At 31.6% G+C, this 21,149-nt stretch overlaps 2 protein-coding genes across 9 annotated transcripts in view; both read left to right on the plus strand.

Moving 5' to 3' along the window:
* The window catches only part of LOC106764661 (transcription initiation factor TFIID subunit 4b), a 12,195-nt gene extending 2,601 nt beyond the window's left edge, over positions 1-9,594 (plus strand). For 3 of the 7 annotated variants that reach the window (XM_014648978.2, XM_014648979.2, XM_014648977.2), the window contains exons 3-16: positions 1,096-1,303; positions 1,413-1,518; positions 2,587-3,119; positions 3,288-3,389; positions 3,488-4,414; positions 6,482-6,600; positions 6,679-6,766; positions 6,855-6,990; positions 7,112-7,167; positions 7,242-7,298; positions 7,375-7,515; positions 8,265-8,330; positions 8,405-8,669; positions 9,118-9,594. In XM_014648978.2, the coding sequence (XP_014504464.1) occupies positions 1,265-1,303; positions 1,413-1,518; positions 2,587-3,119; positions 3,288-3,389; positions 3,488-4,414; positions 6,482-6,600; positions 6,679-6,766; positions 6,855-6,990; positions 7,112-7,167; positions 7,242-7,298; positions 7,375-7,515; positions 8,265-8,330; positions 8,405-8,669; positions 9,118-9,293 (2,811 nt within the window). In that variant the 5' untranslated portion in view covers positions 1,096-1,264 and the 3' untranslated portion in view covers positions 9,294-9,594. Of the gene's footprint in view, positions 1-1,095; positions 1,304-1,410; positions 1,519-2,326; positions 2,444-2,586; positions 3,120-3,287; positions 3,390-3,487; positions 4,415-6,481; positions 6,601-6,678; positions 6,767-6,854; positions 6,991-7,111; positions 7,168-7,241; positions 7,299-7,374; positions 7,516-8,264; positions 8,331-8,404; positions 8,670-9,117 lie in introns of those variants that run through there. The other 4 variants (XM_014648980.2, XM_014648981.2, XM_022782525.1 and 1 more) reach the window with 4 other exon arrangements.
* A 316-nt stretch (positions 9,595-9,910) lies between these two features.
* On the plus strand, positions 9,911-14,453 carry LOC106765213. Of its 2 annotated transcripts, XM_014649749.2 has the most exons (5): positions 9,928-11,366; positions 12,685-12,790; positions 12,866-12,966; positions 13,049-13,115; positions 14,218-14,453. In XM_014649749.2, the coding sequence occupies exons 1-5, from the start codon at positions 10,444-10,446 to the stop codon at positions 14,227-14,229; spliced, it is 1,209 nt and encodes a 402-aa protein (XP_014505235.1). In that variant the 5' UTR covers positions 9,928-10,443; the 3' UTR covers positions 14,230-14,453. The 2 variants fall into 2 exon arrangements, 1 of the variants encoding a protein (XP_014505235.1); XR_001376018.2 differs by lacking the exons at positions 13,049-13,115; positions 14,218-14,453 and having other exon boundaries at positions 9,911-11,366; positions 12,665-12,790.
* Positions 14,454-21,149: the final 6,696 nt, after the last annotated feature.

Below are 21,149 nucleotides of genomic sequence, written 5' to 3' on the forward strand. Positions count from 1 at the left end.
TGAACTGTTGTTAAGCTAATCTTTTATAAACCTAAATATTATTGGATCGTATAGAAGGAAGTCCAAGAAATATATTATTCAATGGTTCATGTTAGTCACACTCTTACATTTTTCTCTTTCTGTTCTGGTTACTTCTTTTTGTAGTTCTTTACGAAAAAATCTTTCTATATAATCTATCTGTTATAGTATCAAAACTGAAGATGGAATAATTGGGATGTTTAAAAAAAATCATGAATGTCAAGAGTAAAAGGAAGTGCAAATAAGAATACTATATTTAAATCTAAAGGTTCGTCATGTGTTTTTTTATAAATGTAAAAATGTTTATTTTAAGACATGTAATTGCTTTTTCTCGAATAATATAAGAATACATACGTGTTTATTTTCCCTTTTCTCAAATTTAAGATATTCCAAATTATAAAATATTTTCATTATTTTTCTTTTTGATAATTTTGTACTATTTAGAAGCTATTTATAAAAAAAAAGCTAAACTACATATGTAATATCCCTCTTCTTGATCATCTCTTAAGTTGCGTTTTAATTGTGTTGGGAAATCAATTGAAATCGCATAATTGTTTTTGTGCTCTTGGAATCCCAACGGAACCTTTCACTCTCTCTTGGTTGGGTCAGCTAGAAATACTCTCGCTATTTTATCCACTTTTCTTCTCAGTTTTCTGTGCCCTTTAGGAACTAGAAATTAAAACATCTTTGTAATATGATTTTACTGCATAACTTTGATGTGCATAGAACAAAGCTATAGATTTCATAAATGTTTATGAAGCGTTGCACTTCTTTCTTGGATGTGATTTATACTTAGAATGAAACAATTATCATTCTGCTTTTGTTTTGCAATGCAAAACAATAGTTGCTAGGTTTCGTACTCGCAACCATGTGTTTGACAAATCTATTTGTATTTTAATTTAGATGTTTAGAGCATTCTTGCAAGCTTGTGAATAACCTTATTCTTCACCCTAACATGACATAATGGAATCTCTTTTTAAGTGGAAAGATTAGTTGAATTATATTATGCGATTGTCAATACTTAGGTAGAAATTTAACTGTCAATATTTAGGTAAAAATTGAACTGTCAATATTTAGGTAAAAATTGAACGCGTGGTTGAACTGCTTATGGATTGGAACATGGTGGTGTGATGCCATTTCAGTTTGTTTGCTTCCTCTTATGAGCTAAGATATGGTGTGAAGCAAATTTTCTGAGTTTGTTTTGGTTAAATAGAGCAACAGAGATTACAACTGCAGTGAAATCGCCATGGACCCATCTATCATGAAGCTTCTAGAAGATGACGAGGTCTACTTTGCTCTTCTTTCTTCATCTTCTTTGAAGGAGAAAAACTGTGGTCTTAGTCTTACTGATTTGTGGCTTTGCTTACCGGACCACTATGTTTAAATATTCACAGGATGAAACAATGCATTCAGGGGTGGATGTGGAAGCCTTCCAGGCTGCTCTAAATAGAGATATAGGAGGAGATGTGTCTGCTTCTCAGTTTCCTGGTTCAGATGCAGGTATCTGCCAATTTCATTCATCATTTTCTGTTCAATACTGACCTCTCTTTCTCTCTCATTTTGGTAATATTTGATTTCTTTGTTATTTTTTATCATTTCATTCAAATTCACTGCTTCTTCTGTCCATGTTTGAGTCTGTTTATACATCTAAAACATAAAAAATGATATCAACACATTTATGTTTGGTCATAGTGTTTGAACACGGAAGTATTTTTGGTTGTCAAAGAAAGTTAATTAACTAGGCCTCAATTGATATCTCCTTTCAGTCTATGTGTTTCTTCTAATGGAATTTGGCCAGATGTAGTTACAAAGTCCAAGATATATTTTGTGGTATCCTAAATAAATCTCTATCCTTCCCTTATTTGAGTTTCTTGTGTGGTCAGCATTCAAATACCCAACAGTATCCACCAAATAAAAAACACAATAAGGACCAGCTTGCCACCAAGTTAGAGGCTCCTATGGTTTCTTGTACTAGCTACAAGAATTATCCCATTGCTTGATGTGTGGTGGCAGGGAATCCAATCCTTTGAATCCTCTCTTTTATTAAAGTTGGCATTGGAGATTTGTGTGATTGGCCTGTAACTGCTGAAAATTTCCATGGATCCCATTGTTAGAAATAGGCTGGCTGGAACTTCCATCTCTTGGAACCCACTTTGCCATTAGAGTTAGCATTGACATTTTCCGGATCAAATACTAACAAGTCATAGACCAACCCAACCCTCATGTAATGATTGTATGACTGTTGCATTACCAGTAGTAGTAATTACTTTGTTTCTTGTAATTGCTTTCATCATTTCCTTCTGGATAGTAACTATAGGACTATAATTCTGAAACAAAGCTGCATGTCGCATTCTGGCTTTGTCTCCCACATAATTGACTGAAAAGTGATCGTTCTTCTCTGAAGCTCATTGAAAGAACAAGCATGGTATGAGTTAAATTTAATAGTAAATGTTTTAGTTTAAGTTCTAAATTTAATTAAGTGTTTGGGACATAGCTTTTTTATATTGCTTTGTGATTTCTCAAGTGAAATGCTCATTCTTTATGTTTATGGTGGTATATTTGCTGCAGTGTTGTCTCAAGGAAGCAATAATACATCAAGCCAATCTTCATCACAGTGGCCTACTTCTAACCATGACAGCCAAAGTGATGGTCAAAATCAAGAACCTAAAACTGCACAAGAGCAACATCCATCTGAGATGGAGCCAAAGCAACATGGGTCTCTTGGCGAACACCTTCAGCATGTTGCTTCTCAGGATGTAAATAATATTCATTTATCACAGAAACAATCTCAAGATGACAGTCACCAAACACCTGCTGTACAAGTTCCCCTTCACAATTCTCAAACTATCGGAATTCATAATTCTGGAAAAGATTCAGTCCTTAATAAAGAAGTAGTAAAGAGTCATAATCCCAGCAGTGAATCTCAGTATGCAAAGTTGCAGCAGATGAGTAATCAACAGGCTACAGTCTCTGAGCAGCCAAGTAGCCAAGTAAATCGCAGTAATAAACAAGTACCATTTGGCCTGTTGCTACCCATCTTGCTTCCTCAACTTGCCAAAGACAGAGCCATGCAACTTCAAACCTTGTTTACTAAATTGAAGGTGAGTTTTCGAAACCCATCCAGCTATTAGGTCCTTTTCCCCCTCCCCCTTTCCATGGGACATTTTAGTCTTTTTTATGATAGCCCAGAACCAGCTTATAAACAAATATTACATGCAGTATGCATTATTCGTCTATTTCATCAATTTCTTTTTATTTTTTCATTCTAGAAAGACGAAATACCGAAAGACAGTTTTGTGCGGCTTATGAAAGGTATCGTAGGGGACCAGATGCTTAGATTAGCATTAGCAAAGGTGCAAATGCAACCTCAGGTAGTAAGAAACATGGTTTTTGTTGTGGGTGGTTTTTATAATCCAGTTAGTTATTGATGTCATGGTCATGCTTAGATTCATTTTTTCATACCATTTAGGCAAGGCCCAATCAAGCATCTGCTGGGCAGCAGCTTCCTGTAAGGATGCCAACTGTTAGTTCAGGTGCTAGACAATTGAACGATCCACATGCTTTAGCACAGATGCATCAAAGAAGTATGAATGTTGCTGTTGACCAATCTCGCATGAGTTCTTCAGCTGGCCAAACCATGGATAGCAATGCTAGAAAATCTCAGGAATTTGATGTTAAAATAGAATCTCAAGGATTGCAACCAAACCAGTTGACGTCTTCCACTTCCAACTCAGTAGCTCAAGAAACAGAAAGAGCATCAGTTCACATACAAGGGCTCAATAAGCAGCAGCAACATCATCTACATTTTGCATCAGCATATGGAAACAGTGGTGGTAACTATAACCCTTATTCTGGGACAACAGGCAGTTCCACTTCGTCTATCAAACCGCAATCACATGATTCACACATGAGTCAAATTCCTCATCAAAGTATTGGTTCAAATCACTTAGGTGGGTCAACACATGGTTTGAGTGTAATTGGTATGCCAAAACTTGAACAGCAGAATTCTTTCAATGATCCCAAGAGACTGCCAGGTGGATCTGTGTCCTCTGCTGTAAACAATGCAGCATCTCAACAAACTTCAAATGCTTGGCAACCATCAACAAACAAAGAACAAAATCTGGGCTTAATGTCATCTGTTTCTTATGTCAAGAAGGAACCTGGTGACATGTCTACTGAGCAGCAAAATAGGCATAATTTGTCTAAATTGCATGGGTATTCTTCTGTTAATTCTGCTCAGCTTGAACAGAGTGGTGCCAGTCAAGGAGCTCTAAAAGACGAGTTTTCAAGAGGTCTTCCAGCATCCACAAGCATGCCACCTACAACATCTACTGGCTTGCTACCACACAGTTCTGCTTCTGCTTCTGCTGTGACCCACCTAGATTCCAGTGTCTTGGTAAGTTGGAGACTTTTGTACATGATCTTGTCTTAAGATATAATGGTAGTATTTTGCAGATCAAGTAAAATTCAAATTCATTTGCACAATGCATCTTTTAGTACTATGCTATGCTGAATCTATATATGAAATATCAGTTTTCTCAGCTCAGATATGTTTTCCATAATTTTTTTTGTCAAATTGTTTTTAGCTAAGAATGTCTTTCACCAGTAGTTTTTGAAACCATTTTTTAATAAAATTGCATGGATAGTATTCACTGTCTCTTATTTGGGTTAGCTTACTTGCTGTACTTTTGGGTATAATAAAGTATGCAAGAACTGATTTAAACAACTCTGAAATTCACCAATTTATGCACCCCACTTCTACCCAAAATATGTAATATGAAGAACCAAACTGGTAGTAAAGTGGAATAGTAGCACCCCTAAGTGGGAAAACCAAAATCCCCTATTCATAAACCAAAATTAATGATTAGTAAATAAGAACCCTGATTGAATCATCTTCTCAATTCTGTACTTTATCTGTAACTAGGTCAATCACGCATTTATAAAATATATAGCACCTCTATACATTATCAAGCTTTAGTTAGCTTCTCCTAAAAGATCAAACGTTTTTTTTTTTTAATTAAACTCTAAGGGCATCCATAAATTGACAGTTTGACACAGGATGTACCAGAGCCAAGCAAGCCAACTATACAGAAAAAAATTGTCCTGGATTTTTGTTTAAAGTAACTATAATTATGGGGCTGATTTAGATACTTTTGATTATTGCTAGATCTTAAGATCTTAATTTTGAGCATTGTTAGGATTGCTAAGCTGTCACGTGGTTAATTTCGTTAGTTCAATACTGGAGGTGCTTTTATGTTCATTTGATCATAGGTTTATGTTCGTGTCATTTTCCTTGTAGGAAAGACCAATTAAATTTCTGAAAGTTTCACTGTCTTTGCGCATAGGATTGTCCTAGTTTAGTCATTCTGTATGACAAGTTTCCAGGCTCAAGTTAAAGTCACGAGCTACTTGACTCCACACAATGAGCTCAATTGGGTTAAGCCTAGTAAACTATATCTAGTGCTCCAAATGGGTTTTAGAAGGAGCTTCAGATTGCAGAAAAATCACTCAATATATGTAATATACTTACTGTAATGCAACCAACACTCATGAGTAAAAACTATTATGTAATACTTTGAGAATCATTTATGTACTTTCCCCCAATGGTTTGAGATTTTGTTATGACTTGTTTTTGACATGTCATTTATGTTCTAGAGGTCATGAGTTTGATCCTTTGTGTCCATAATCATTTAAATAAGAAGGCTAAATTCAATTGCAAGGTATTGTAATGCCGGGGCATTATTAATGTGTTAAGCATGAAAACCTGGGGGAACATTTTGATGTAAATTCATTCATGTATTTTTACCTTACTGCTTAAGCTTTGGGAATAAATATATATGTTTTGATGATGTATATGTTATGCCAGTTCATGAGGAAATGAGGTGATAACTAAGTGGCTTATGCTTAGATTATATTTTCGAGAAGTCATATATTTTAGCTCATGATCCTCTCGTTAGATCTTGAGCTCAATGTACTGAACTAAAATTGAGTTTAATCATGAGCTGCATGCAAATGGATAGGTTTCGTTATAGTCCTTGTCTGCTTTAATATGCACTATTAGATCCATCGGCCCCTATTTCCAATTTTGTCAGCGTTGAGTTTTAACTCTTTAACCAATTGTTTGCAAAATTGCTAACCTCTTACAGGATGTGTAAGAAACCTTTGATTCACCAGTTTTGTTATGGAAGGTTATGATGTATCAAAGATGTATTGCAAATTGAAATGGAGGGTAACAAGTACATATTGTTGTGCTTGTTTTTTCATTGGACGTTCTTGTGCTCCCAATTTTTTCTTTAGCAGAATCTGTTATTGGAAAATAATAACTTTGTCATGCTTTTTCAATGCATTTTTTTTTTCTTTAAATGCCAAGATATTATTTTTGCACCGAGCATACCCCAGGTTTATAAGTATGTCTTCAAATTTGATGTCTAATTTCTTAAGTCCCACTTCTGAAATTAATCAGCTAAGCTCTCAGATTCCATCAAATGCTTCTGGAATTGCTGCAAGGCCATCTCTTAAAAAGTCTGCTGCTACCCAAAAGAAACCACTTGAAGCACTTGGTTCATCACCTCCTCCTTCTAGGTCAGCCATGCCTTTCTCTACTGGTTAATTTCTTAACCTAATTAATTTAAATATACATAATGTTCCTTTACCTTACAGTAAAAAACAAAAAACTTCTGGGGGATATGCTGAACAAAGCATTGAACAACTTAATGACGTCACTGCTGTTAGTGGAGTTGACCTCAGGGTATGACACTACGTCAATGTTCAACTAAATCAGATAGTCAAATAAGTAGGGAATGCTAACTCCTGTACTTCTAATGTTTCTTTTACAGGAAGAGGAAGAGCAGTTATTTTCAGGGCCCAAAGAGGATAGTCGAGTGTCAGAAGCATCTCGAAAGGCTGTGCAAGAAGAAGAGGAAAGGCTGATCTTGCAGAAAGCTCCATTGCAAAAAAAATTAATTGACATCAGTCAGTGTCCAATTTGTGTCATAGCTCTGTCCCTATGTTTTAATTTTTTCATTTTGAGCTGATCTGGATGTCTGCTAGGCATACAAAACCTTATGGTTACTTTATGTTGTTACTCTGACAGTGGCCAAGTGTGGCTTGAAGGGTATGAGCAATGATGTGGAGAAATGCTTGTCACTGGTAAGACTCAAGCAATTTTTCACTTTTCAGTGCAATTGGTTTAGGTGTAATCTTACCACTGAGTAAATGTTCAGAGTGTGGAGGAAAGGATGCGCGGACTGATAAGTAACCTGATTAGATTATCAAAACAGGTTAGTTGTTTTCTCTTGCACAAATAGTCTTTTATAATTGTATAAAACTTTGTACTCACAAGAATTTTTCTACTAGAGGGTTGATTTTGAGAAAACGAGACATCGGACTGTTGTCACTTCAGATGTTCGGCAGCAAATCATGACAATAAATAGGAAAGTAAGGGATGAGTGGGAGAAAAAACAGGCGGAAGCAGAGAAGCTTCGGAAACTAAATGATGTAAGTTCCAAATATTGGAATTGTGTTGAGCTACTGCAAGATAAAAACCTTTTTTTCATGCACATTTCCTTTCCATGCATGTCTTTTGGGAATAAGAGTTCATACGGCTGTGGATAATACCTACCTGCAACTTATTTCATCTAAAAAAAATCTGCCTCATTACGGTCTTACTACCAGTTTGGTATCTGCATAAAAATATGTGCCATATATTTTTTCCTTTCAGTTTTTGAATTTTAAATAAAATTATTTGAAAAAATGTTTTAAAATATAAACTTAAATAAAAAAATTAGTTTTAAAATACAACTAATAAAATTGCTTGATAAAATATTAATGCAAATATATTTGATCTTTCTAAAAAAAACTTTAAATGAGTTGGACCACAAAATATAAGTTTTAAAAAATTAATCCTTTTAAAAACAACTTCAATTTCATAGGTCTAAATAAAAAAAATATAAATATATATGAAATCAAATTTTAAACAATTCTTCAATGGTTAGTATTTCTCTTACTACTAACTTTATTTTGATCACTTAATTTTTTTTTTTAAAATACTCAAATAAAATTCATTAATAATGGTTAGGATTAGCGGGTACTTGTACTTACTCCTTTAACAAACGGATAATTAAAATACTCCCAATATTCCCACTATATTCGTGGGTACAGATTATTTTACCATCTCTAATGGTCTTTTGTATATTTTCATTTGTAACTTGTGTTACTATCATTTATATTACTATTTCTAAATATAGGTTGACAGCAATACTGGAGGTGATGGTGACAAGGATAAGGACGACGGCCGTGCTAAATCAACAAAGGTATTTATATCTCATTCTTATACTTAACCTTATCAACATTGGAAATCTGTTCTTTGATTTATAATATGCTGTAGGTGAACAAGGAAGAGGATGACAAGATGAGGACAAATGCTGCAAATGTTGCTGCTCGTGCTGCTTATGGGGGAGATGACATGCTGTCGAAGTGGCAACTTATGGCTGAGCAAGCCAAGCAGAAACGTGAAGGGGGAGTAGACGTGTCATCTAGTTCTCAACCAGCTAAAGATGTGAACCGCAAATCTTCATCAACATCTGAAAGAAGTACAAAGGATAACCAAGAAGGGGAAAAAAGAGGTTCAACCCCTTTTCTAGCAAGCTCAGGTGAGTCTGCTTGATGGTGTATTTCTGTTATTTCCATTGTTAATCGTTTTAATTGCCAGCTAGCAATCAATTTTAGTTATTCAAGATTCAAATGTTTCTTAATATATGGGTTAAAAAAATTAAGATAGAATAGAAGTGGATTCTGTCGTTGTCAGAAAACTTGATCGTATGTTCTCTCTATACTGTTAGTTGAGAATGTTTTGATCAATACTTAAATGTAGATTGCAGAATGTCCCACTCTTTCCAGTTATTTGGGGCTGAAGGATTTCAGACTCCGCTCTTGTATAGTGTATGCAGAATATCTACTGATTAATGTTGTCACGAAAGTGGCTTCAAGTAACTTTATGTTGGAGAAATGCTATGTTGGTTTGAATAAAGTAAACAGGCGCCCTTTTTTTGGTTTGTGCCACTTTTCATGTTGTTTCTCCCTTTTTGATTCTTCTAACAGTGGCCAGAAAACTTGGGAAGAGTCATGCCATGGCCCCTCAAACTAGGGTAGCTCGAAGCATCTCTGTCAAGGATGTGATTGCAGTCCTGGAGAGGGAGCCCCAAATGTCTAAATCCCCACTCATACATCGCTTGTACGAGAAAATTCATTCTGAAGCCCCAGTTGAACAAGGTTAATCCAAGTGCCTAGGCGATCTTGTTTATTTTAATGTCACCGAGCTTATTATCCTATTATCATCTTATGCTTCCCTACGGAAACTGAAACGGTTCCATCAAGTTAAAAATTTGCTGTTTTGACTTACATTTCATATAACCCATATAGTTTACCTTTTGAATTTATATTTTCTCCTGTATTCATGATCTCCCTGTGAGGGATTTACCTAGTTTTTTGAGTTCCTTTGTGCGTATTTTATCGTATATGATTAATCGGGCTACACCAAGTGGAATTAATAATGCTATTTCAATCTCAATTTTAAAATTCAATGGTAAGTACTTTCGTTTGGTTGATATGGTACCGGAATTATTGGCTATAGTTTCTCATTTAGCTGCAAATTTGGTGGGTATTTTAAAAAACAGATTATATTGTATGCAGTAACCACCAATATGATACAGAATAACTCATTAATTGATAAACGGCTAACAAAAATAATGACAACAAAAAATGATCTATCCCATCGTCACGTTTCTCTTTATGGCATTGTGTTCAAAATCGGAATGATTACGTAAAACAGTGATGGAATGAACTTATTTTGTCATCGAAAGTATTCATAATACTTATCGAATATGTTCAATTAAAACATAACTTTTTAACCAAAATAAAGATACGTGCACATGCTAATAAGGTTAGAAGGCAACGAAAGAATAAGAATGACTGGCATGAGGTGTTGGAGTTGGATAACGATTATGGCAGCGAGTGTCGAGTCAGCATGATCGACGTGGTCACGGATATACACCTTTTTACGCTTGTCTGTCACACACGTCGGTGACCCCTTCACCCTTTTCTCCGCAACAACGGGACCCACAGAACACAGAAAAAATGAGATTTTTATGTATTGAAATTGAAATATTGGGTAGCCAAAGCATAAAGTAAAATCAGCGCAGAATATGCTTTGCGCTGTTACGCAGATTATCCTTTCCTTTTTTTTCTAGCTCTTGTTTCAGTTCCTTCCTTCTTATCAATTCCTTCCTAAATTCTCTCATTAATTTTCTCCAAAAAAACAACCACTTTTTCAACCGATCCTAATCCTTTTCTTAAAACCCTCACTCACCAACTTCTTCAGCGTTTTCCGATATTTCCACTAGAAACAACGAAAACGAAAGAATTGGCATGGAGCTTTTAACCGTCGTGGATGATTTTTTTGTCACGGCGTCTCTGGCGCTTCTTCTCACTTTCATCGTCTTGAAGCTCGTCGAGGCCGTCAACGACATTCACGCCACATCAAAACGTCACCTCGCTCCCCAACCGCTCTCTCCGCTTTCTCATGCCGAACGCTTTATGGTTCAGCGCGCTCAAAGCAAGACCAAACTCCGTTTTATTAGTCCGGTTCACTCTGTAACCGAATACAAGATAGAAAACCTCACGGTCGAACCGGCTCAAAGTAAGGGTGTAGAAATCGAATGTGAAGAAGCTACGATCGAACCGGTCCAGCCCGCTGAAAGCAAGGACACGATCTGTTGTATTAGTCCGGTTCAAGCTGCCACGTCATCAGACCTTGAACGCAAGATAGAAGAGGCTATGGTCGAACCTGTTCCTTCAAGCGAGATCACGGTTTTAAGTCCGGTTCAAACTGACACGTGTGTAGGAAGCGAACACAAGGTAGAAAAGGCTGTGGTGGAATTCGATTCCAACGTTGTTCTCGAGTCACCGATAAAATCACAAACAGACATTGCTGGTAAAGAGGAAATAGCAGAGGCTGACGAGGGAACAACACGAGAGTTTGACGAGAAGAGGGACGTGGAAAATGTTGCAGACCCTTGCACAGAAATTGAAGTGTCTGCTGTAGAAAACGGCGTGAAAGAGAATGATTACAATGATGATGATGATGATGATGATTGGGAAGGGATTGAAAGGAGCGAGTTGGAGAAAGAGTTTATGGCGGCTACGGAATTTGTTAATAACGAGGGTGATCGATTGGAGAGCGTTGGGAGCAATGTGAAAATGGAGTTGTATGGGCTTCACAAGGTTGCGACGGAAGGGCCTTGCCGTGAACCTCAGCCAATGCCTCTCAAGCTCTCTGCACGTGCCAAGTGGTATCAAATTTCATCTTACTTTACATACTCCCTTTTTTATTTCAATGTTGCAAGTTAATGCTTCGTGTGATGTTGTTATGCCTTGTTTATTGAATTGCCTAACTTGCTTTGCCTTCGTTACTCTTCTGTTGTTCGAAGCAATAGTTAGGATTTGATTTTGTATCTAACTTATCCCAGTAAAATTTGTTTAAACAACCGTATAATAAATTTTAACTGGGTTTCTGTTCGAAACATTACAGACCACGGGGTAAAGAATAGTAGTATCTAGCTGATTTTTTTAGAGATCAGTCACCGGCATTGTCATCAATAACAAAGTTAACAAAAATATTCAATGGTGCAATTAAGAAATATTTTATCAATTATCTTGATGCACACAACAATATTATACAATCTATTGTGGGTCCATTTTATCTGCTAAGTTAAGCGATCCTAGATTTTAAATAACATGACAGAGTGCGTTGTTAGATAGAGATATAATTTTTAGACTTGCCGAGACTAGCTATAGAATTCACTTTTTTATGTATGTTAGAAAACAGGTTGTCTGTTTTTCTTTTTGTGAGCATCAAGATGTTTTTGAGTAGTTTGGAAGAGACTAATTCTTTCCGCTGCTCAAAATTTACCCAATTGGCTGTAAAATTTCCCTTTTGTTTTATATTAATAATTAAAGTGTTCTTTTAATCTATACTCTGACTAACGTTATTTAAGAATGGGAGTCGATCCACATCCCCTTATGAATGAGCTTCTAATGTTCATTTCAATCACTCCCTCAAAGTACAAGAAGCAAAGCTCAGTTTATGTTAGATTATGTGGTATTGTCAGGTAAAGTAAACACAGAGTTCTCGTACATTTGATTAGGTAAGACCGTCTTTGTCATACTAATATTTGGATCGACTGAATGAAATGCAATGGAGTGAAAAAGAATATATTGGAGTAAAACTTTCACTTCATTCTATGGATAGATTGTGTGGAACAGAACAAAGTTCTCACTTCATCTTATTCCTCCCCAAAAAAATGAAAGCAAATAATGGAATAAGATGGATAAGATTACCAATTTAAATAATGAAATATAACACTATTAGGTCCATTACAATTCTATTTCCTCCATTCGTCATTTTCCATCAATTTAAATATAGCCTAAAAGACATAAGAATTACCATTCAAGAAAAATGTGTCAAACACTCTAACATGATAATCAATGTAAACAACACATGCGGCCGTGTTGTACAAGTTACACGGTATGGCTTGATTGTTAGTTATAACAACAGGGTTGAGAGCTGCTTTTTATGAGTGATCGACAGTACTGATTCCGTTGTGCAAGGAATGCTTGGCAAAAGCTGGGGAACATGAATCCAGAGGTTGCAATGGAGCAGTATATCAGCCTTCTTTCGAACAAATTTCCTGAATGGATGAAAGATACTTCAACTGTGAGTTTGTGTTGTTGAGGCATATAATGTTTTAATATCTTAAAAGCAATAGAATTGAAGCAAATCTTTTTCCAGGGAATTAGTGGTCATGAACACACAAAGCCAGAAGTTTCGGAGTCCGCTGCTTCTGATCTGAGGACAACTTGGTCTCATCAGCAACTGATGTTAGCTAATAGGTAGTTGATAATCGTACTTTTTGTTATTATCTCTGATTTTGTTGGTATATTTTGTTTTATGATGGTTTCATCTATCTTTCAGGGAACTTGAACAAGAGTCTTATTCCGAGGAGCGTAGCCCACTTGCAGAGTCAGATTTAAATAACAATGTAAGATCTTAAAAATCATTCACAATTCTACATTGACTAATAATGAATAATATCTTAGATAAAATTTTAAAACCATTCACACTTGGACACATTATTTTGGTTGTCAAAATAATTAGTTACGGCACTTTCTCTGAGACGAGCATCTATATAGTAAGTAATCACACAAAATTGTAGAAGGAAAATTTAATAAGGCACATTAGTTGGAGACTGTTGTTCATGTTGTAAATGTGGGATATCATTGTTGTGTGATTTACTTGTGTCTCTTCGCTGCTCTGTCATTCTTTGCCCTCTAGCTGAATTAGTTCTCAAAAACTTCAAACAAGTAGATTTCGGCATGACAATGGGATGGGATCGGAAACTGGTTTTACTCTTCCCATTTCTGATTCCGTAAATGACAGGGTGGGTTTGAATTGAAAATTTTAGTGTTATTTTTGTTGAATTTTATCAAGTTTAGATAAATCTAGTAGGAACCCATCATATACTCTTTAGTAATTTTAATTTACTTATTCATTTTTAAAAAAAAAATTATATTAAATTATTAAATATATAAAAAATTAATAGATAGCAAAAAATAAGAATGCAATTATATTTTTAGTTATTGTATAACTTTAAATTATTTATTTAATTATTACTATTTAAATTTTTAACTATTAAACTAATTCGTTTATATTTTAAAATTATATAAAATAAAGGCTTATATATATATATATATAGAGAGAGAGGGAGAGGGAGAGGGAGAGGGGGAGGGGGAGAGGGAGAGAGGGAGAGAGGGAGAGAGAGAGAGAGAGAGAGAGAGAGAGAGAGATTGATAGATAATTTATGTTGGAATATTGTTAATCATTGCTTTTTACTATGAATAGTTCTACATGGATAAAATAAAAGTTAGAAAGATTGATGAGTATATATAATTTGAGATAATTTGTTATGTTTTACTCCTTATAGCATTTTCTTCCTTCCTTCTAAATGATTTTGCATCAAAAAAACTTCGGTGGCATATTACCATCTACACTTGTATATATGTCATGGTCAGAATTATTTCAGTAACTGATAATTGAAACTGTACAGACATAAGTTAGCTTAATTAGCATGCAAAAATTTTCAGGTTAACAAATGATAGGATTTCTCTCCGAAGAAGACTGATTCCAACTGTCTAAGTTTGTTTCCAAGTATGAGAGATTCTTGGGTTGTTTGTTTTCTCCTTTGGACCTTAAATTATTTGTTGATCATGATTGTTCTTTAATATCAAGTTGTTAATATATTTTTTGTACATAAATAAATGTGTGTATAGGATCATTTACGCATACTTCTGGTTGTTAATAACTAATTTATTGATAAGTAGATGTTGTTATGCTATCTGCTTAAATATTTCAATTTCATAAAGAAACATGAAAATATGTTCTTTTATATCCCTTAAAATACTTCAAAGTTAGTTTTAGTTTATAGTTTTTTATTCTTAGAAATTTCTTTTGCCCGAAATGTTTTAACATTTTCATGAAATCATGGTGAAAATAATCATTTCCATCTTTATTATTATCAAAAGAGAAATCTGGAAAGTCTCTTATATTTCCGTGTCTACAAAGTTTATATTTCCTTGACATGGTGTTAAGAGAATTACATTTTATTCTCAAAGTGGAATTTGATTTCTAGCTCTACATTAACCTGTATTTTAACTTTATCTTTTACTTAAATTGTTTTAAAATTCAAAAGATATTGCTAGAATCATATAAAGTTAACTAAACTCTTTTTTATATATAATTGAGTATAATATTCCGGTTATAATATTTTTGACGATGTCATTTCTAAAAAAAGTTTTAAAAAAATGCATTGTCAACGTAATTTGAAAGAATTTCACGCAATATTTGTATAATTTACTTAAGCATATTATTATTATTATTATTAGCGTAAACACACGTATATGTGTTGTATTTTTTTAAATATTTATAAGTTATTCACATTTTAATAGTAACAATTAAAAATATAAAATTGGAAAAAATAAAAGATGAATATAATTATAGATATAAGTAAAAAAAAAATTAGTCATTAAAATAAAAAATACTATAAGTAATATTGTGTAAATAATTTTTTATTATGAGTAATTAATTAAATTTTAAAAAGTAATTACTAAAATATTAAAAAATGAATAATTCTTTCATAATAAGTAATTATCTGAATTAAAAAATAGTTGTTAAAATAATAAAAGTAAAAAATAGTTTTTTATATTGAATAATTATTTAAATTTAAAATTAATAATTAAGAGGGTAAACGTAAAAAACAAAAGAACACACAATTTAATAATAAAAGAATGAATAATTTTTTTATAATGAATAATTAATTGAATTAAAAAAATTATTTATTAAAATAATAAAACTGAAAAATAATTTTTTTATTATGAATAACTATTTAAATGTAAAAAATAATAATTAAGAGAATAAAATTATAAAAACAAAAGAGGACACAACTTAGTGATAAATGAGTAAATAATTTTTTTTGCAATGAATAATTATTTGAATTAAAAAAAGTAATTATTAAAATAATAAAACTGAAAAATAATTTTTTTATTATGAATAATTGTTTAAATATAAAAATTAATAATTAAGAGAATAAAATTAGAAGAACAAGATCGGACAACAAAAATAGTGAAATATTTCTAAACATGATTTTGCTTTAAGTGTAACATTTAAAAAAAATAACTCTTTTTGGCTTAAAATTAACATTTTAAAGACAATAATATATTTTACATTTAATTTTTTTAAAATGTTTTAATTCTTTAAATTTGGTGTAAATTTATATTTTATCTTTGAGATTTACACATTTTGTAATTTGAAGTTTTTTTCTTTTAAACATACTAACAATGTGATCAAATTAATACTAATAAATTATAGCAAGATCTAATTTATGCTCTTAGTCAAATTTCTTTATGATTTTCTTAATCTCATGTTTGACTTATCTTTTTTATAATTTTGATTATTTTTTATTTTTATATTTATTTTTAAGTGTTGTGAAGATTTAATGAATTTATTTTCACATGTTCATAAGTTCAATTTAGTTACACATATACTAAAATATTTCAAAATATGAAAGAAAAAAACATTTATAGAACTAAAACGTTATTTTCAACAAGTTTTTCTAAAATATGTTAAATAAATCTAATTATAACAAATTCTAATTAAAACAATATTTTAAAACAGAAAAATCAACCAAGAATCTAATGTTAAAAACTAAATAAAAATATAAATATACACTCATTACATATTTTACTATTAAAATGAACACCAAGAAAAAAAATATAAAGTATTTCAAATGTAAAGTAAAAACAGAACATTAATAGACTTCGTACCTTTTCGTTAACCTTGTTGCCTATTGCTTCCTGCACTCCCGTAATTATTAACTGCACCTCATAATAAGAGGAAATAACTCAAACCTTTCATTCCACCACACTGTCATTATTACTGCCGCCACCACCATCGTGGCTGTCACCGTCACCATTAACGCAACCTTAGAGAAAAAAGAAGAGTGAGAAAATGGGGAAAGGAAAGAAGAAAAAAATATGGAAAAAAAATCATTTCGTTAGGTGATGTGAAAAACTTTTTCGTAGAATTCTAGAATATATCTCAAATGTTTCAAAAATTCTATTCCAAAAATCTTATTCTGAAAAAATTGTTTCGAATTTTTTTTCTTTTCAAAAAATTCCAAAAAGATTGTTTTGAAAATTTTAAAAATATAAAATCCGAAAGTCACTTTTCTAAAGGATAAAATTACCATTAAGTGGTGCACAAAAAAATTGTGGTGGGTGTGAACGAAGTAAAAACCCCTTGTCTTTAATGCATATATACTATAATTTGTGTTTTTCGTCATTTAGTAGCGTTAACTCAAGCATGCCAAAGTTGAACAACTTTGCAATGCCATCGAATTTGTACTTAGTGTTCCATTACATTCCCTCAAAACTATATACCATAACCAGTAGAGTTTGTCTTCATTGGACTTAGTCTAAAAGATAAATATCTGCATTTCTTAATTCAATGATGTAGGGGTTAATTTATGTATGAAATGAATCAGGAAGAAAACATTATTCTTATCCTCCTATTATTATTTATTATATAGTTATTATATTTTTCAGATAAGTATTACTCTCGTAAAAACATAAGTTCATGGTCTCATGTTGATATGATAAATACAACTTATATTCCGGTTAGCATTATGCAAAGAAATATTCATGTGTGGAAAAAACCAAGAAGAGTGTATTAGTTTACTTAATAAAAAAATAAAATTTTCCTCTTTTATAAATTGATTTTACCAAAAGAGAGAATTCACATGTAGTTTGTACTAGTTCAGATCAAAAGGTTCTACATCTCATTGTTAATATCTCTAAAAAGAGATTAACTAATTACTAAGAAATAACCAAAACTTACCATCACACAATAATAGAGTTAAGGTTAGAAAGCATGTGCTTTGACACAAATGATGAACAACACCTCATTCGATACATAAAGGATGAACAACTTTCTTAGTAATAACAACAACACTCGATACTCAAGACACACTTAGTGAATTTTAAAAGATGTAAAACATATTAGTATTAATTTATTATTTTATGTGAATATTAACTTTTTTTGTGAGATAAATTACATTTATAAAGAAGTTAATAAAGGAAGATGATGGAATCGGTATTACATAGCGGAATGTTTAAAAGCGTGTTCAGACAAAACCAAGAGAGGAGGGATGAATTGGTTCTAATTAAAAATTTGTTTTCCTGTAAAAATTTCTTCTAAGTGAATGAGTAAAATAGAGTAAGGATGAGAAAATTCAAACAAGCAATTTTTATACTAATTCGAATACAAAAATTTTATGTCTAGTTTTTAATCACTCTAAAAGGAGTGATTAACTTTTCACTAAAAAGTAGTTCAAAATTCTATATGGAATGAATACAAGATAGATTAGAAAACACACCTTCTTTCGACACACGATCGAGGAAATGAACAACTCAAATCTACTTGTTAGAGAACCACTTCCAACTCAGACATACTAAGTATAGCTTCTCCTTCTTCAAGCACTGAATCTCAAGCTTTCTCAAGCACTTAGAGTTTCCTCAGACTATTCTTTGTATTCTGTAATGGTTTAAGCTAAGTATCTATAGACTCTTACATTTGAAAATTAGGTCAGAAAATTAAGAGTCAGATCCACAACTACCACTGATAATCAATTATCATAAATAATAATTGATTATTTCCAAATCATTTTCAAATAATAATTTCTTAATGTGATAATTAATTATCCTTAGTGATAATCGATTATAAAGATTTTTATGAAAAATAAAATTTTTTATGAGTGCTCTGCTACTTAAGTTCTACCGTTGACTCTTGAATTACTAAACTAATTATAATACACATATTACAAGTCTTTATAAACTAAGTTATTGAGTCTTGAAAGTATTTCTTGAAATCGAGCACTTATTTAATTGATCAACACTTTTCTATAAAACATCATTATCAAAATCCTTTATTGAAGCAAAATGTCCATATACTTTTTTTTACTAGTAGAAGACACATTGTTTTTAATATTTTTCAAATATTAAAATTTATAAAATTACAATAAGACTTGATTGTTAGATCACACAATATGATAGGAAGCATTTTGATCAAAATTAAAATATATATATATATATATATATATATATATATATATATATATAAAAGTTTAAAATAAAATTTTAATATTTAGATTAAGTTATTTGACATATAAATTCTCAAAAATTATTTTAATACTGATATATAAGTCATAATTAAATTTAATTACTAATTTAGTCATATTTTCAAAAATGACAATATTATCCGATTTTAAATAAAATTGGAAATTAATTAAGTCAAATGATAAATATTAAGACCACATTAAATACAAAATAATTACATTTGATATTTACAATGTCACCTTTGACACATTAATATTATCATGTAACATAACGTGAAAAAAAAAAGCTTTAAAAAATTACTATAATCTGAAATGTAACATTTAAAAAACAAAAGACATTAAAAATATTTATAAAAATTTAACAGAAATGATTAAATAAATCAACTTAGTACAAATTGAAACTAAATAAAAAAAAGTAAGAGAAACAAATCATTAAAGAGAAAAATAATTAGGATAAAAATAATAATTAAGTCAAATTTTGTCACGAGAAGCTAATTTGTGGTGAGATTTTCTATTTTTTCTCAAAAAATAATTTAAAAAAAGCAATAAAGAATTTATATAAAAAAAAAAGTGATGAGAATTCAGCATTGAATTCAACTTCCAAACAAAAAATTGTATTATGACAATTAATGTTATGACATTTTGATTTGTTTTTTAAATGAATTTATGGTGGAAAAGAAAAAAAAAAGTGTCCTTGTCAGCAAACCTTTGTGTCCAATCAAACTGTTGTGATTAATGTATTATTGAGTTATTTGGGTCGAAAATAGTGTATTATGTTATATAAGACAGTACGCAAGAAGGTTAATGCATGTGAACTGTGGAAGAGTCTTTATGCATAGCGTATATCCATATATCACATCTTCAAAAACCACTTTCCTAATGCGTTTAGTTCATATATTATAATCCATGCAGTTAAGCTTCATTCCATGTCAATTATAAACAACATGGTCCCTCACAAAATGGTTTTTGTCCTTTTTCTTTTTGCTTACGACTGTGACTTATTACCTAACATATATTATACATATCCTTTTTCAGATCTTAACTACTCTTCCTTTATGTCTTTTTATTTACTATTGCCATGTTAACTTATCAAACATATCTCTTACCTTGTACACTTTGTATATTTCTTGTAACTATGATAAATCAACAAATACACTTTAATTAATTTTTTTAGTGTATATGTTGGTCTCAATATGATACATAAGTCTCCTAAACTTGAAAATTTGTTTAGACTAAATTAAATGTGATTGTAACTTATTATTTGGTTCAATTATAGTCTATTTTAGGTGAATTGGTTAGGTCTTTTTATAGTTTGAACAAGTCTTTATAATATATATTTATATTATATTTTGTGTTAGTAATTTGATAGGGGTAAGTATGGCTTTATAAGTGTTTTTAAGATGTTTAGGTGTTATTTTACAAGTGTGAGTATCTTCATGATGCTCTGAGACATATAAATAAGTTTTCAAAATGTTTTGTTTTTAAATCTGTCGATTAATATTATTAGAGTCAATCATCACATGAAATATTACTGGTTTTAGAATTTGAAACTCTATTTGTTAAGACTCTCAAAAATCGAGTATTAGACGTGGCAGAATATTTTATATAATAATACTCTATTATTTTAAATCAAAAATATCAAAAGTATAAATAGAATTTTCTATTAAGAAGATTCATTATCTAAAAAGCTTTATCTCTGTAAAACTTTTTTCCTTAAGTTTCCTCCACTTTCTCTTTAAAAATTACAATCCCCTACTCATTTATCTGAATATAAAAAAATTGCATGAGAGATCCTTGAGATGAGATCTTCATTTTTAACCGATTGAATTCAGCTAATAAGTTGGTTTTTACCATTTTTTTTCTGGGATTTTAATGTCTCTGCATGTAGAGGCTTTTTTCACTCTTTTGGGGTATGAGTCTTCTCTAAGACTCTTTGTTGATCAGAGATATTGAGAGTATACTCTGATTAAATTGTTGTGAATTGTAGGAGCCAATAGAGATATTGGAGCCATAAGACAAATTCTAGAGTTCATAGAACCGTAGGAGCGTCATCCAACTAAAGGAAGCTAGTTTTCTTTTATTTTAATTGATAAGAAAGTTTTATTTGATGTGTGCATGATTTTTTAGTGGTTGATTTGTGCAATTAAATTGATTTGTGAGATTTGGTATATTGAGTTGCTTGTTGGAGTTTGTATGTTGAGCTGAATGTCATGAATCGTTGTGTGTAAATGGAATTTTGATATTGTATTTGATCTTAATGAATTTGGGAATGTTAGATTGACTATGATGTTTTTGGTAGATGGTTGTAGAAACTTGGTCTGATAGTAGGTTTGAAGAATGATGTGTTTT

The sequence above is a fragment of the Vigna radiata genome, chromosome 6 (assembly GCF_000741045.1).
Source record: "Vigna radiata var. radiata cultivar VC1973A chromosome 6, Vradiata_ver6, whole genome shotgun sequence".
Classification (NCBI taxonomy): domain Eukaryota; kingdom Viridiplantae; phylum Streptophyta; class Magnoliopsida; order Fabales; family Fabaceae; genus Vigna; species Vigna radiata.